Genomic DNA, 18,153 nt, shown 5'->3' on the forward strand with positions numbered 1-18,153 from the left:
AGCTGTGTTTTGACTCCTGAACCACAGAAACTATGAGATAGTATATTTGCATTGTTTTAAGCCGCTGACCTTTTGGTAATTTGTGAAACAGCAACAGGAAATGAATTCATCATACTTTAAAAGCAAAAAAATACTGCTCTTACATGTGTCTACTTACAAATCTCATCTACATTCTACATTCAACATTTGTTTTTCAAACAATGCATTATCTTTTCTTTGTCATCTAACAAAAGATTCCATTTTCATGAAATCTGTAAACTTCAAATTTATTATAAAAGCGTTTTATCGCTGAGCTTAAATTTAATTCGAAATATATCTGAAAGAGAAAACTAAATCTCAAAGAATATTTCCCTAACTTTTTGGAATCATATATTCAAATCTTACAATTCTAGAGAATATTTATCATATTCCATACTTCAATTAAAAAATAAACATTTAAATCATTGTATCTCTCAGTATTATGTTAATCACTAAAATATATCATACTAAGAAATATATCACAATGTGGGAGCATACTCACTCACTGTGCTCATTTAACCCTAACCATAACCACATATTTTCATACAATGTATAATATGTAGAAAAAAAAGAGACCAATTTCACAATCAAAAAAGTTATATAAAATTATATAGTAATTTATCCAACATAACAATATGTTTTCATAGCTAAATCTGTCATCTAGTAAACTGAGGGAAAGAGTTTGGTGATATTGCCCATCATACAGTTAGAGGGCAAAATAAGCTTTAATATTTTCAGAATGCAACAATTAAAATTTTCTTCTGTACTTGTGTCAAACAGGAAATTTGTAATTAAATAAATTTGTAAATACCCAAGAGTAGACATTCACACTGTCATTATATTATACCTTTTTTGTACGATTCCAAATAAAGTCTGGTGTTTCAAAAAGAAATCTACTTTAGGGACTTCCCTCATGGTGCAGTGGTTAAGAATCTGCCTGCCAATGCAGGGGACATGGGTTTGAGGCCCGGTCCAGGAAGATCCAACATGCCACGAAGCAACTAAGCCCGTGTGCTACAACTACTGAGCCTGCGCTATAGAGCCCATGAGCCACAACTACTGAGCCTGCATGCCACAACTGCTGAAGCCCATGCACCTAGAGCCCATGCTCTGCAACAAGAGAAGCCACCGCAATGAGAAGCCCACGCACCGCAATGAAGAGTAGCCCCCGCTCGCCACAACTAGAGAAAGCCCACACGCAGCAACGAAGACCCAATGCAGCCAAAAATAAATAAATAAATAAATAAATAAAATAAAAAGAAATCTACTTTAAGCTGGCCTACCTTCCACACTCAAAGTCCCCATTTTAGATTCCAAGAAGTCAAATAATGTGCTTGGTGCTGATGGCCTTGCATTTCCCAGTTCCTCTTCATCTTCAGATCTTATTCGCCCCCTGCCTTTTCCTTTACCTTAACAAGTAAAGCAAGACATATACATTATACATGCAAAAACAAAAGAAGAATATACACTAAAATATAATCAGCAGACATCTTAAGTAGAACTTTATATATATATTTCTTTTCATATTTTTCTGTATATTCTACATCCATTATAACAAAAATGTTTTTAAACGACTATATTAAGTAGCACCTTTAATCCTGTAAATGATCTATCTGGAAATTTGAACTTGTTCATGTAAATTATCTTTTAAGGAAAATAAAGCATTTTTATAAGATTTTTCTTTAACCCCCTTTTTTTTTTAATTGAAATATAGTTGATTTACAATGTTGTGCCAATCTCTGCTGTATAGCAACCACTTATTTTTTTAAAAGAATATAGGATTGGGACTTGAAAAATCACATAATACATTTGACCATACAATAATTTTAAAATAACATTAAATAAAAGTCATGTTCTTGTTAATTATTAAAAATTTATAGACTAATTAGTCATTTATACAAATGGCCTAGAAATAGTTCTAGAAATAGTTAACAGATCTAGTTACTTTATATTTTCTGTATTATTCATGGCCTTGTTAAATAAGGTATTAGACCTACTTTATATAAAGATGAAGACAATGAGACTAAGAATAACCTACATAAGACTCTGTGGTTCCCAAACTGCTGCTCCTTCCACTTACCATTATAGCCTTCACAGCAACAAAACCCAGTCTTTGTCGACAACATATATTTCTCTGAAAATCAAATAATACTGTCTGGCACATTGCTTAATGAATTATACCTCTCAGAGGTGGACCCGTAACAGGTTTCTGTTTATTGCTGTTAAGAAGTACATTCAGTGCTGCTTCTAAGTTGTTGCCATTATCCATGAGAGCTTGCCTTGATGCTTCTTTACTAAAGCCCATTTCTGTTATGTGCCTCAGAGCCTTCTCATCAACCTGTAAAGAACGAAGAGATAAGTTATGCTAATAGCCAATAAACAAGCAAGGTATAAGTTTTTAACTACATACTCTTTTTTAACTAAAAATTACATCTGATGTTTATGGAAAAATTGTGATATTAATACATCACTTGCTGTTTTTTCATACCAATAGTCAAGGAAGGATCTGTGATATGCAGGGTTGTGCCTTGAGTACTTTCTCTGTACCATTACCAATGCAAAACAAACAAAAAAGAAATTTTATATGCCAGAATAAGGCTTCTGAAAATAATACAGGCAGTGAAAACTACCTAATGAAAAATTTTCATGGCTGATACTTCTCTGTCCTAAGGAAGTACAATTTATATAGCACCTCTTCAAAAATGCAAAGTATAAAAAGAAGCTAACAAAATGGTACCATCTCAGTAGCTTGGTTTTTTTTCTACTCTCTATTGTTTCAGTACTCTGCTCTATATTTATTAGCAATACTATCTATGAAGCTTTGACAGCCTGTACCCCAAATAAAAAAATCTACTTTACAAATGTCAGAACCCTATATCTTGAAAAATCTAGACCTGAGTAGAATTAAAGGACTGTTTAAGTAACATAAACACATCCCATGAAGAAATTACTGAAACATAACCAGCTGAGGAATACATAACTAACTTTTATACATTTAAGAGTTAAGACAGATAGGCTTTAAGATAGCATTACACATGGCATGCATGGTGCAGACAGCTACTCTGATACCCATGTAGACGTTGTTAAAAGCATAGCACGTTTTTTAAAATCCCGTTTTTAAAACCCTGACTTTTTTTCAAACCCTGATTTTGTGACTTCCAAAGACAAAATCCTTTCCAAATATAGTAGCAATGATCAACAGATCAGAGTTGACACATAAGAGAAAATTTACATCCCTGCTGTAGATATACTAAAGTAAATGTAAAAAGGATTGGACATTACATCTATAATTCATCCTTCTTATTCAAAAACTTATCTAAATGTAAAAAAAAATCCTTCCAAAGCCTTTCCCTCTCCCAATTATCTCCCAAGTAAATACCTAATTAAGAATATTGTCCCATACATAGGATTTAACCAAACACACTCAAGAAGCAATTAATATCCAACCTTGGTATAACTTATTGTACCTTTCTTGTTAACCTGATTTGCAGTTAACCAGTTAACTCTCATTCAGTGTTGTTGGCAGGGCCATGCTCTCTCTGACAGATTTAGGGAAGAACCTTCCCTGCCTCTTCTAGTTTCTGTTGTTTGCTGGCAATCCTGGGCATTCCTTAGCTTATAGATGTATCACTCCAGTCACACAGCCATCTTCTCACTGTGTGTCTTCAGGTCAACTTCCCTCTGTAAGTGTCTATATCTCTGTGTCTAAATTTCCCCTCTTTATAAGGAGATTAAATTAGGGCCATATTGGCTTAGGGCCCAACCTAATGACCTCTTTTTAACTTGGTATCTCTGCAAAGATCCTGTTTCCAAAGAGAGTCAGTCACATTTTAAGGTACTGGTTGGCGGTCAAGACTCCAAGCTATCTTGTTTGGGGCGGGGGACACGGGGGTGATGGATGGGACACAATTCAACCTATGATACCACCTATTATCAAAAATTGTTTTAAGAACCTGTCAACTGACATCCCAATCAAGTCCTCTTTCAATTGTTGAAAATAAAGAACTGAATACCATGCAACATGCAAAAGAACAGGGTTCCTGGTCATTAAAATTTCAAACTGTCCTTTTGATAGTCTCCTTCATTCTTTTTTTTTTTTTTTTTTTTTTTTTTGCGGTACGTGGGCCTCTCACGGTTGTGGCCTCTCCCGTTGCGAAGCACAGGCTCCAGACGCACAGGCTCAGCGGCCATGGCTCACGGGCCTAGCCGCTCCGTGGCATGTGGGACCTTCCCGGACCGGAGCACGAACCCGTGTCCCCTGCATCAGCAGGCAGGCTCTCAACCACTGCGCCAGCAGGGAAGCCCATCTCCTTCATTCTTAAATGACAGTTTTTCTGAATACAGAATTACAGGTGAACAGTTTTTTTTCTTTCCGTACTTTCAATATATCATCCCACTGCTTCCTTGCCTCCATACTTTCTGATGGAAAATTGGCCATTTATTTATTGAGGATCCCTTTTATTTGATGAGTTGCTTCTCTCTCACTGCTTTCAAGATTTCCCCTGTCTGTAGCTTTCAACAACTTGATTATGTGTCTTGGTGTGTCTCTGAGTTTATCCTATTGGAGTTCACTAAGCTTCTTAGATTTGTAGATTTCATCAAATTTGGGAATTTGGGGGCATTCGTTCTTCAAATATTTTTTATGTCCCTTTTTCTCTTCTATTGGGAAGAGAACATACACAACATAATGTGTATGATGGTATATTTGATGGTACCTCATAGGTCCCTTAGGCTCTATTTTTCTTCATTTTTTTCTTTCTGCATCTTAGACTGGGTAATTTCAATTACCCTATATTAAAGTTCACTGATTCTTTCTTCTGCCTGCTCTAGTCTGATGTTGAACCTGACTAATGAAATTTTTTATTTCCACTACTGTACTTTTCAGTTCCAGAATTTCTATTTTATTTTTATAATTTATCTTTATTGATATTCCCTACTTGTTCATATATTGTTCTCCTGATTTCTTTTAGCTCTTTGTCAATGGTTCCTTCACACCTCTGAGCATTTCTAAGACAGTTAATTTAAGTTCTTGTTTAGTAAGCCCAATGCCTGACCTTCTTCAGGGATAGTTTCTTTCAATTTCTTTTTTTTTTCCTATGAGTGGATCATACTTTCCTGTTTTATGGTATGCTTTGTAATTTTCTGTTGAGAACTGAAAATTCTGAATACTGTATTGATGGTAATTTTGGAAATCAGATTCTCCCTCCTCCTCAGGGACTGCTGTTGTTAGTTAATGAAGACTGCAGCTGTAAGTTTGTTTAGCAACTTTTCCAGATTTTCTTTTGTAAGGATTTTATTCCTTGTGATATGTGATCACTGGAGTCTTTGTTCCATTATCTCCCTGGTCAGCCAGTGACCATCCTCTTTCTTCATTAATCACCACTCTGTATGCTGTAAGAGTTTGACTTGACTCCAGAGTTGTAAAATAGTTGCTTCAGACAATGTTTGTCAGCTTAAGAGTTGTTTTGGTGGACAGCCCAATTCCTGGAGCTTTCCATTCTGCGATCTTTGTGATATCACTCCCTTCATGTTTTTACTCCTCACAACAATCCGAAACTGCTGGTCTTTGGTGTTCTACGGCAAGACATCCCCAGACAAGGGCTCTCAATTCACTCAAGTTTAAGAGCTTCTTGAGTTAGAGACTGTGTAGTTTTCAACTTGCTGTATCCACTCAAACCTGAAAACTGACTTTTTTTTTTTAAAGAAAGAGATGGTCATGTATTCAAGGAAAAGATAGTCTGGCTCTGTTATAAACCTATTCTCCTTGGCTAGTGATTGATTTAGGAGTGGGCATGTGACCTAGTTCTAGTCAATGAACCATAGACGGAATTTACTGGAGATTTCCAAAATTTTTTTTTTATCTGATAAAACAGACCCACACCCAGATAAATGTCCCCTTTTCTTCTTGCCTTTGAACTTTTTGCATGAAGATTTAACACACAGAGAATCCTGTAACCCAGAGAAGAAAACCAAGAAACTAGAGAGATGCTCACCAGAGTTCCAACACTGTTATACTGCTGAATTTACCAATCTTTGTAACCATCTATCTCCAAATTTCTTGTTACATGAGGTGATGAAACCCCATTATTTAAGCTAGTCTTAGCACTCTATAGACAAAATCACCCAAAGTCATTTAACCTTTAAAGGCAGAGGAAAATGAATTCCTGTCAGTTCCCTTATATCTGAGGACACTGTAGCATACCAGAAATATCTCTGACTCCTCCCATTATCTCAAAAATCCAGGAATATTTTGCAATTGAGTCTATAATATACATTTACTATTTCAATATATTTTTCCCAAAGAACACAACAAAACAAAATGACTTTAGACAAAATTTGAGAAAAGATGTGAGGAAGGTAGGGAACGGCCCATAACTGTATGTTTCTGATGCATCTTTTAGAATATAATTTCCATTGAGCGTTTTCTGCTTAATTTGATGACTTTTTATCAATCCATTCTAAAAGACATCATTCAGACATTAGAAAGTTAAGTAAAACGTAAATTTTACTTAAGTAAATTATTTTTCAACCAATCCAAATTTTCCATGGAATAACTGGAAATTATTAACTGGAATCCTTAATGAAAGCCTTCTTAGAGTTGTGACACCTATTTATAATATACTCAAAAAGCCAGTAGTGGTTCTGAGAAAGAATTAAAAAAACCAAGACTATTAAAGTAAAAAAGACATAAACTTTGTGGTTGGTTCTTCAGCCTTACCAGTTCTCTATAGACACCTTCATGTTTTCCCTCTGATTTGTTTGACTTTTCTTTCTGTAAAATCTCCCTATTTCGGTTGCCAGCAGCACTCATGTTGAGATTACTTCTAGCACCACCACCACCTCCTCCAAATGTCTTGGTCTTCAGAAAACAGAAAGATAAAAGAAATGTAAATAAATAACATTTTAAAAAGCTCTAAAGGCTAAGCTATGACTAAAAACTGAAGTAGTTAAGTTTCTTAATTTTGTTTTACAGGAAAAAAATGAAATGTTAACTAATTCTTTCTAAATATCTACTAGTCATAATCTCACAAGTCCAGGTGAGGCAATTAAAAAAATCACATGATTATAATCTTTAAATCGCCAAGGCAAATCATCAGAATAAACCTAAGTAGACAACAATATAAAAGAAAAGAAAATAGTACAAGTATTATGGAGATTAGGTGTCAAAAATTATTCTAGGGTAAAATACTTGACTGATATCATGAGACCTGAGTTACAAATCCGGCTACATGGCAAGGCTTTCTTTAGCAAGGCACCAAACCTATCTAGGAATCTGTTACATTATATTCATGATTCAGTAGTAGGATTCTAGAATCTAAGAAAGTAGACAAATAATACAAATTTTAACATGGGATTAAAAGTCTCATTACTAATTTATTATTTACATTAATTACCACATATGCTATATCTTACCAACTATGTATAAAAGCTTTAAAGTCCATATTTCTTATTTTGTCTGACTTATTTGAATAATTATATGTGTAATCAAATTTGAATTTGATCTCATTTTTGTTTTGTCAAAACTACAGTGGAAAGACTAGAACAGAAAAAACACCAGTTTGGAAAGATACAAATTCATGATTGAAAAGTATTCTGCAGTTGTTATTTGTACAATATTAAATTAAATATCTGGTTATATAATATCTTTATAGTTTTCTAATAGAGCTAATAAAAGCAGAAGCCAAGACGATTTTTATTAGATATAATTATCAATATTTTTTAATGTGTCTTAAAGTGATTACAATAAGAAAACATCCTAGATATACATTTATATAAGACTGGGAAATTATTTTGAATCAGATGAAAATGTAAAGAAATAGAACCTGTAAAATAGAAAAATGATGTGAGATAAGCATCAATGAACAACATATTAAATACCTCTATTAGGTGGTTGATACACCAGAATATTTAAGTTTAATTCAAATCAAAATTAAAACTACATGTTCAAAGACCAAAGACCCATTACTGGATTCATTCAATTTTTGGTTTCCGCAATCCCAGCAAAAAAAGAAAAAAAAATAGCTTTGGAATGTCTTGATAGTCATTGCTTACATAACCACAAGGAAAAATGTGATTTTATATTAATATGACACAAAGTTTATTAGATTGGGAGACAATGTAGTATAGGTAAGAATACAGGCTTAAGAGCTACACAAGGCTGGGACTAAATCTGTACTGAGCCACTTCCTAGTTCCTGCCCTCAGGCAAGTCACTTAACTTCTACCCTCCATGAACCTCGGGTTTCTCATCTTTAAAACAGGGACGAGAGAATTCCCTGGTGGTACAGTGGTTAGGACTCCATGCTTCCACTACAGGAGGAAGGGGTTCGATCCCTGGTCAGGGAAATAAGATCCCACAAGCCACGTGGACGGCCCAAAAACACCTACCTCACTGGGATGTTGTGAGGATTAAATGACATCATCAACATGAAGTGATGAATTCAATAACTGGCATATGGTAAACACTCATAACAGATGGCAATATTACTGTTTTGCTTAATATATTAGAACATAGTTACCTGAAAAGTCTGGATCCTGACCCGTTCCAAATTAAATATATTTCTGGAATTTTTTTTTTTTTCGCGGTACGTGGGCCTCTCACTGTTGTGGCCTCTCCCGTTGCAGAGCACAGGCTCCGGATGCGCAAGCTCAGCAGCCGTGGCTCACGGGCCCAGCCGCTCTGCGGCATGTGGGATCTTCCCGGACTGGGGCACGAACCCGCGTCCCCTGCATCGGCAGGCGGACTCTCAACCAGTGCGCCATCAGGGAAGCCCCTATTTCTGGAATTTAAATTACGTAACTCCAAAAGTGCTTTTTATTTTGGTGCCAGTGAAACAGTCCCATCTTCTGGAGGCATTTCCTTATTATTTTCTTTCCACTTTATGGATTAAGGAATAGGATAAATAGCATTTTCAGAATTGCTTTTTACTGCTTTAAAACAGTTGTTACCCATTAAACATACAAATATCTAGAAACATCACAACTTAAACATTACCCATAAAGTAACTGATGTTGTCCTGTATGAGCCACACCATCCCGTCCATATTATGTGAATTAGGCATCTGTGACATCATCACGACCATAAACACCGAGTGGGCCTTAATGCTGTCTTGCAATCTTACTACATTTTCTTAGCCCATTCACCCTCCCAATCTTCTTTAGCAAGGCACCAAACATCTAGGAATCTGTTACATTATGTTCATGATCCAGTAATAGGATTCTAGAATCTAAGAAAGTAGACAAATAATACAAATAATAAAAACCACTATTTTACATGGTCTCCTCACTCCTCAAATCTCAAACATCTTCTCCCTCATTGTGCCTGTTTGACCATGCTTACTTCCTCACTGAAAAAATGGAAATAATCACTAAAGAACTTACATAGATTTTTACCACATCAACCCACCCACTGATATCTGCACACTTATACTTTATCTTACCAGCATCTATATGAATGATAAAGGAATGTGGAGAGAATGAATGACTCCTCTAACTCTACATTAATTCTCAGGCCACATCTTACATGACTTTTCAACAGTCTTTGATAAATTCAATACATCACCCTCCATGAAATAATTTCTGTATTCTCTTGTTTTGATCCTATCTTACTGGTCACACCTTGGCTGGTTCAACTTCTTTCATTCAACTGGTAAGGTTGAAATGCTACAGGGTTCATTCCTTCTCCTTTTCTCTTCCCTTCAGCTCTCATTCCCTTGGTGATCTCATTTGACCTCATGATTTTAAATATAATCCATATGCCTACCACTTTCAAATGCATACATCCAATCCAAAGCTCACCTTTCAGCTACACTCTTCTCTGATCACTGCCTATTAAACATTACCACATGGATGCCTAAGAAGTACCTCAGTATTAATATACTAATTATATTAATAACACCCTGGTCCACCCCGGTCTTCTCCAGTACGAAGTAAGCAACTCTAACCTGCCAATTTTTCAGGCCAAAACCCTTGAAGTCATTCATGACACCTCTTTTTCTCTCAAGCTCCATCTTTAATCTCTCAGAAACTCTGATGGCTGTATTTTCAAAATGCCAAAATCTGAACACTTTGTACCACCTACACAGCTGCCACTGCTACCAAAAACTTTTCTCCCCCTGGATTACTTCAGTAATTTCCTAACTTGTCTGTCCCATCTTCCAGAAAATAGACATCAAACAGGATTTTGGAAAGAAAGTTTGTCTGAGAAAAATGTAAATCAAAAGAACAACTTTCCTATAATCATTAAGAAATGATATACTCCCAATATCCTTTTCTGAAACTCCATAATTTTAACAGCTTTTTGGGAAAGAAGAAATGCATTTTATGTAAACTGTGCAAAATGAATTAATTTCAGAAATATTAAAAATGATTTTTAAATGTGTCTTAGAATAGAGAAAACATTGAGGAGTAGCAATAGTCACATTTACTGAAGGCTTTTAGCAAAGGACTATTGTAACTGAGGCAGTGAGACTATAATTAGGGGCTCTCAGCTTCTCAGCATTATTCCAACTCTATTTCTTAGTTAGGATATGGCTGTGATCTTATGCTTACTATGCCTGACTTCTACCCTAGTTTACCATTAACTTAGCTTAGCTTGTTGGATGAAGAAAGCTGTTGATGTATATCGAGACTGAAGATTAGTTATTCTATAGGCCTCATCCTTGTTCCTTATTCTCCAGGAACAGCTAATCAAAGATTTGTGACTTAATGTTCCAACCACAAGCGAGACTTGCTAGCTACTTGGAATCGTGTGATCAAGAAAAACATCTCTGAAAATAGAAGACAGCCCCTTCCCCATGAGCACGTAGCCCTTTCCTCTTTCCCCTATATTATCTCTAAGCAAAACTGGTGAGTTGGGAGTTCGTTTTCTGGAACATGCATCTACCTTCTCCCCTGGATTCCCGGCTTCCTCAATAAAGCTATCTTTCCTTTAACCCAACACTCTCAGCATTGGATTCTTGAGTGACAAGCTGCCGAACTGGAGTTCAGTAACAATATCATGATCTGTGCCATGTAGTATTCTAAATGTTTTAAAGATTAGCAATTTTAATTCTCACAGTTTCATAGATAAAGAAAATGTGGTACAAAACTTAAGTAACCTATCCAAGGTTGTCAGCAGGATATGTTTCCTGTCTGCCTGATTCCAGAATTTGTGCTCTTGTCCCCTATATAAACAGGACAGAAAGACACTGCAGGAAGAACTACCAAAATTCAAGAAGTCTCCTACTTAAAATTTGAATTTAAATAGGAAAACAGCTGTTAGCTAAGATTTATTACTGGTTCTGAATAAAGAAACCTATTTCAATACCACTGGTTAAGAAAAGTCTATCTAAGCAACCAATTCATGAACTAAAATTTCTTGTCAAAATCTAAAAATTAGTAAATAACTAGAGAAAGCACCTATTTCAAATAAGCAAGCAATTACAAATAATGAAAAGAAAACCTGTTGGCTAGCAGCAGTAAATGATAAAGGAGGGTATGTATAAATGCACATATAATCCAAAGATGAAAATTATTTTTTACTATACATTAGATTTAAGAATGAAAACTGACAAAAAATGTTAATCCTGAGCCATTGATTTACCCTCTAATGTTTACCTGAATTCCTCAAAAATTTCTATTATAGGGGAAAATTATCCTCAAAAAGTATCATCTATCCCAACTAATAACGGGAAACCCTCTGCCATTCAAAAAACAACAACAAAAAAAAGTTGTGTTCACTTGTATACTGTTAAGAAGAAAAGAAAGCGGGAGAAAAGAAGGGTGGTTTGCTAGCAAAGGTAACTTAATGGAATTGTTAAGGAGATTGGAAAAGGAATATATATGAGTAAAACGTGTAACCATAAGACTCCAAAAGGCACCAGGGCATTTTCTACTGATGGAATATGGAAAAAGAATGTCAAAAGTCTGTTCAATTAGTTACTTTATGTGAAAAGACAATAATGATTGTGAGTAATCTAAATAGAACATAATGGCAAGGAATAAGACAAATTCATAATGATTTAGATTCTTACTTCTTTGCTCTTTGCAACTTCTGCAATAGCAGCAGTCCTTTGCTTTTCAAATTCATCATTATCATTTGGAGGTTTGACAGGCAATGTAACTTGTAATGTCTTTCTTCGATCAAGTTCTCTGCTATCCACTTGGACATGAGATACACACTTCTGGTAATAATAAATAAAAATAAATTGTTTCAGTAGTTCCAAAAGAGATTCAAGTTTTTCATAAGAAAGTAATGTCTTCAAAAGAAATATTTGTATCACAACAGCTAAGAGTCCACAAAAATACAATTATTTCCCATAGATTTAAAAATAAAGGTAGAAAACTAATTGAAGTAACTTTTAAGTAATTGTAACTGGTAAATGAAAGCTACACTAAATGTAGGCAATCTAAAACAGGGCACATATTGGGTTGGCCAAAAAGTTCGTTCGGGATTTTCTGTAACATCTTACGAATGAACATGTTGGCCAACCTAATATTTAAAATATACATCAAACCAAAAGATCTAAGTTTCATTTTAGGATAATGACTTAAAATAATTTTAAATTTCAAACAGTCTAGACTATTGCCCAAGAAGTAAATTCAGTTTTTTATTAAGCACTTGATTTCCACATTATGCCACAATATCCATGAGAGTTTATAGTTATTTTAACATATAGAAAGGTGTCTCTCAACTTATAAGCCAAAAGCTAAAAACATACTCCCTCCCCCTAACCAGGTTGCAAAGTTTTAGGTTTTTAGTCTCTTAAGACAAATTAAGAAAGCCATCACTGTCTAAAAATAAGTCCTGAATTCTGTTCTCTCTTCTAATTCTAGCAGCAAAAATCCTATAAAATGAACCTTTTTCAACTTGATAATTTTAAAGAAGAATAAAAATATGCTCTCAAATAAATGTGTTATACAAATATACAGATTTTTGATCTTCAATAACATAAATATAAAATAGCTGATTCTAACACACAGCCAAGCATATTCTATCTTTAACCCATGTTCAAGGCTAAGATGCTGAATAACAGATTTTCACAATGGATCTCATAAACAAATAATATTATTTAAGCTATAACTTTTCATATACTTCCTAATACAAAAAAACTATAAACACATGTCAAATTCTTGAAAATAATTAAATCATAAGTCTCTGTGAGCAATTTTTAAAAGAAGTATTATCACCAAAATGTTTAAGGGGAAAGAAAATTCTTACCAACACAGCATTTATTATTTTCAAATATAAATTATTAAAATGTTTACACTCTGTTTTCATTCTTGGGGTTTTTCACTGATAGAAATAAGAATATCATCAGCATAGATCATGCCTCCTTTTATCTTGACTGTCCCATGTTCCAAAGCACAATAAAAAATGACATATGTTTTAAATACTTTCAAAATAGCCACAATGCAAGAATGTCTTTTTTAATTTTGAGTAGATCCTCCAAAAAGGGTTTTGAAGAGGATGCCAGTCAACTGATCCTGCCCACTTATTTTCTGATCAACTAGGTATCTGTTTTTCATACCAAAATTTTTTTAATTGTTATTGAGATATAGGTCTCTGTTTCCTAGCTGTTGTGTCCCCAACTCATCTTCACCTTAAGCCAGCACTCTTGAAGGAAAATAAAGCACAAATGCAAGGCAGATTACCAAGAGCTAAATTTTAGTGGCATCATGTGGCAAAGAGCAAGCAGCCACAGGGATTATTCTCAGATTCTTCAGATATAAAGCAGGGACAAGCTGGAGGAGATTGTTTTAAAGGCAATTTGATGCTTAGCACAACCAGGAAGACACAAGATATTGGTCAGCTGAGGAGCTACCTCAAGGTAACATTTTGCAGCAAGGGGGTTGAAAGTTAGGAAGCAGAAGGCAAACCTTTAGCTTATGTGAGAGAAGAATCAGGGCTGCTGTAGTTGAAAACGAAAATACCAACTGGAAATAAAATTAAGTACCTGAGATGGGCATTTGGATCAAGGCAGAAGAACGGAATCTCAGAAGGGGCAGCTGGGACAACAGGCTCTCCTAAAGTGCAGTGATGCCCTTCCCTGCCTCATGTTCTCACTCTTTTGCCTCCTGTCAATCTTTCTGATGATGCTTTTATTTTTTCTCAGTCTTTTGTTTTTAATGAACAAAGTGAGAAATTATAGCATATTTTTGTCTTCTTACTTTTGCATTTCTCTCTCTCAAAAAAAATGCGCCCACCACCATCTGATAATAATTAATTTTAAGCTGCATTTCAGGTGTATCTCTTAACTGTTTCAATCTTTGGGTTAACAGCTTTTTTGTGGGTGGTACGCGGGCCTCTCACTGTTGTGGCCTCTCCCGTTGCGGAGCACAGGCTCCGGACGCGCAGCCTCAGTGGCCATGGCTCACAGGCCCAGCCACTCCACGGCATGTGGGATCTTCCCGAACCGGGGCACGAACCCGTGTCCCCTGCATCGGCAGGCGGACTCTCAACCACTGCATCACCAGGGAAGCCCTGGGTTAACAGCTTTTGAGAAAAGAATCTACACAAAAACATTAATTACAATAACGAGAAAAAAAACCACGATTATTGATTTCCTGTAGTTAATATATTTCCATATAACTCTTATGACCTCTGAGTGAACAGTTCAGCACAAAACTAAACACAGCTTGAATACAAATAAAAAACACTTTTTGCTGATTAAAATTCATCTGCCAAGATGAAAGTCATTACCTGTCCAAAAGGCACAAAAGGAGGTGGTCCACCTTCGGTTCCAATATTGCTTCTATTGTGTTTTGACAAGCTCTGTGAGAAAAGTGAGTTGTAAAACAGAAATTATACATTAAAAATATATTTAACAACACTTATAATGAACCAGGAATCTACTCATTTTAGTAGATTCTTATAGGAAATAGAAAAAAAGCCTTCTATTATTAATTTCAAACTATATAAAATATCTTATTCCTAACTTCAATAACTAGGCAAAGGCTCTCCCCTTATTTCCCCTTTCCAAAACCCAAACTGACATATGATTTTAAGAAGTATTTGCCAAGTTGCTCCCATAAGAAGAAAACACAGTTAAAACCTCTCAACAAAGATGATAAACTTTGGTAGCAAGAATTTCATTTTAATTAATTTCATTTTAATGCACAGTAAAACTAAAATCTGATAGAAAAATATTAACTGGAAATCATCTTCAAAATGAAATGTTTAGACATAAAAATCTATTAGCAAACAACATATTTGTGATAATGTTATATAATAAGAAATATATATTTGGTCTTTGTCCCCAGTTCCTGGAACAAAGACCCTAAAACACTTGAAATTTCCTGAATCACAGGGGTAAGGAGCACATTTTGTTCTTCATAATAAGCGCCTTTGAGCATCCTGAGTTTATATTAATGAGGTGACTATTAATGGGCCCCTAGCAAGCTCCAGGGTGGGGACTGGGAGCCAAAAAAAACAACCATGCGATTAGAGGGCTAGAGATTGAGTCAATCACCAATGGCCAGTGATTAAATCAAGCGGGCCTATGTAATGAACCTCCATTAAAACCCCGTAAATGATGGGGTTCAGGGAGCTTCTGGGCTGGTGAATACATCCATGTGCCAGAAGGGTGGTACACACCGAACTCCACAGGGACAGAAGCTCCTGTGTCCAGGACCCTTCCCGATCTTACCCTATTAAGCTCTTCATCTGGCTATTTATCTTTTATAACATCGCTTATAATAAACCAGTAATAGCAAGTAAAGTGTTTCCCTAAGTTCTGTGAGCCATTATAGCAAATTATCAAATCTGAGCAGGGGATCCTGAGAGCCCCTAATTTATAGCCAAGTTGGACAGAAGAGTGGATAACGTCAGGACCTACTACTTTCAATTGGCACCTGAAGTGAGGGGCAGTCTTCTCAGACGGAGTTCTTAACCTATGGGGTCTGTACTAACTCCAGGTAGTTAGTGTCAGAACTGAATTAAATTTTAGGACATTCACCTGGTATCCAAGTGGAGAGAACTGGAGAATTGCTTGATGTGAAAAAGAAAACTCCACACTTGGTGTCAGAAGTGCTGTTAACTAGAAACAGTTCATAGGAATACTGATAAAAGTGATTTCTTTTTTTTTTTTTTGTGGTACGCGGGCCTCTCACCGTTGTGGCCTCTCCTGTTGCGGAGCACAGGCTCCGGACACGCAGGCTCAGCGGCCATGGCTCATGGGCCCAGCCACTCTGCGGCATGCGGGATCCTCCCAGACCGGGGCACGAACCCGTGTCCCCTGCACCGGCAGGCGGACTCTCAACCACTGCGCCACCAGGGAAGCCCGATAAAAGTGATTTCTAACTGTTTAAAGAGATCATACTGCTATAGTTTATAATATGGAGGTTAATTTCAATTACAGTAAAATTTCCTTAACAAAAGTCTTGTCTTGCAAATCAATTTATACTTCAAAGAAGTATTCAACTCAGATTGCTCTTTAATAAAAAAGCTTCCAAAAGCTACTAATTTTAGTTTTCTTTTTTCCCTATCATATTTATGATTAGAGAGATAACAATATATTATGGAAACGAAAAAAATAACTTCCTAGCAAAAGCAATTTCTCACATTATAAAGTCCTTAAAAAATACCATAAGGAGGAGGAGCTTCAAGATGGCAGAGGAGTAAGACGGGGAGATCACCTTCCTCCCCACAAATACATCAGAAATACATCTACACATGGAACAACTCCTACAGAACAACTACTGAACGCGGGAAGAAGACCTCAGACCTCCCAAAAGGCAAGAAACTCCCCACGTACCTGGGTAGGGCAAAAGAAAAAAGAAAAAACAGAGACAAAAGAATAGGGACGGGACCTGCACCAGTGGGAGGGAGCCGTGAAGGAGGAATGGTTTCCACACACTAGGAAGCCCCTTCATGGGCTGAGACAGGGGGTGGCAGAGGGGGCAAGCTTTGGAGTCATGGAGGAGAGCGCAGCAACAGGGGTGCGGAGGGCAAAACAGAGAGATTCCCGCACAGAGTATCGGTACCGACCGGCACTCACCAGCCCAAGCGGCTCGACTGCTCACCCACTGGGGTGGGCGGGGGCTGGGAGCTGACGCACCGGCTTCAGCCACTCCCAGGGAGAGGACTGGGGTTGGCTGCGTGAACACAGCTGGAAGGGGCCTAGTGTGCCACAGCTAGCCGGGAGTGTGTCCGGGAGGGGGTCTAGAGCTGCTGAAGAGGCAAGAGACTATTTCTTGCCTCTTTGTTTTGTGGTGCTCGAGGAGAGGGGATTCAGAGGGCTGCCTGAATGAGCTCCAGAGACGGGCGTGAGCCGCGGCTATCAGCGCGGACCCCAGACACGGGCATGAGACACTAAGGTGGCTGTTGCAGCCACCAAGAAGCCTGTGTGCGAGCACAGGTCACTCTCCACACCTCCCCTCCCGGAGCCTGCGCAGCCCGCCACTGCCAGGGTCCCGTGATCCAGGGACAACTTCCCCGGGAGAACACACGGCATGCCTTGGGCTAGTGCAACGTCACACCGGCCTCTGCAGACACAGGCTCGCCCCGCATCCGTACCCCTCCCTCCCCACGGCCTGAGTGAGCCAGAGCCCCCGAATTAGCGGCTCCTTTAACTCCTTCCTGTCTGAGCGAAGAACAGACGGCCTCAGGCGACCTACACGCAGAGGCGGGTCCAAATCCAAAGCTGAACCATGGGAGCTGTGCGAACAAAGAAGAGAAAGGGAAATCTCTCCCAGCAGCCTCAGGAGCAGCGGATTAAATCTCCACAATCAACTTGATGTACCCTGCATTCCACCTATTCCGGTGGAATACCTGAATAAGCAATGAATCATCCCAAATTGAGATGGTGGACTTTGGAAGCAATGGTATATATACATATATATATATTTTTTTTTTCCTTTTTCTCTTTTTGTGAGTGTGTATGTGTATGCATCTGTGTGTGATTTTGTCTCTATAGCTTTGCTTTTACCATTTGTCCTAGGGTTCTGCCTATCCGTTTTTTGTTTTTTTAGTATAGTTTTTAGCGCTTGTTAACATTGGTGGATTTGTTTTTTGGTTTGGCGGCTCTCCTCTTTCTCTCTTTTTTTTAAATTACTTTTTAAATTTTAATAATTTTTATTTTAATAACTGCATTATATTATATTTATTTTATTTTTCTTTCTGTTTTTCTTTTTTTCTCCCTTTTATTCTGAGCTG

General features: G+C 37.0%; 1 protein-coding gene across 1 annotated transcript in view; it reads right to left on the reverse strand.

Moving 5' to 3' along the window:
- The window catches only part of TDRD3 (tudor domain containing 3), a gene marked incomplete at its 5' end in the record, with an annotated part of 202,067 nt that overhangs the window by 61,638 nt on the left and 122,276 nt on the right, over window positions 1-18,153 (reverse strand). The window contains 5 exons of the mRNA XM_079721579.1: window positions 1,302-1,427; window positions 2,200-2,356; window positions 6,737-6,877; window positions 12,032-12,181; window positions 14,701-14,772. Of these exons, the coding sequence (XP_079577705.1) occupies window positions 1,302-1,427; window positions 2,200-2,356; window positions 6,737-6,877; window positions 12,032-12,181; window positions 14,701-14,772 (646 nt within the window). The remainder of the gene's footprint in view (window positions 1-1,301; window positions 1,428-2,199; window positions 2,357-6,736; window positions 6,878-12,031; window positions 12,182-14,700; window positions 14,773-18,153) is intronic.

This window comes from Hyperoodon ampullatus (genome assembly GCF_949752795.1).
Source record: "Hyperoodon ampullatus genome assembly, chromosome: 16".
Classification (NCBI taxonomy): domain Eukaryota; kingdom Metazoa; phylum Chordata; class Mammalia; order Artiodactyla; family Ziphiidae; genus Hyperoodon; species Hyperoodon ampullatus.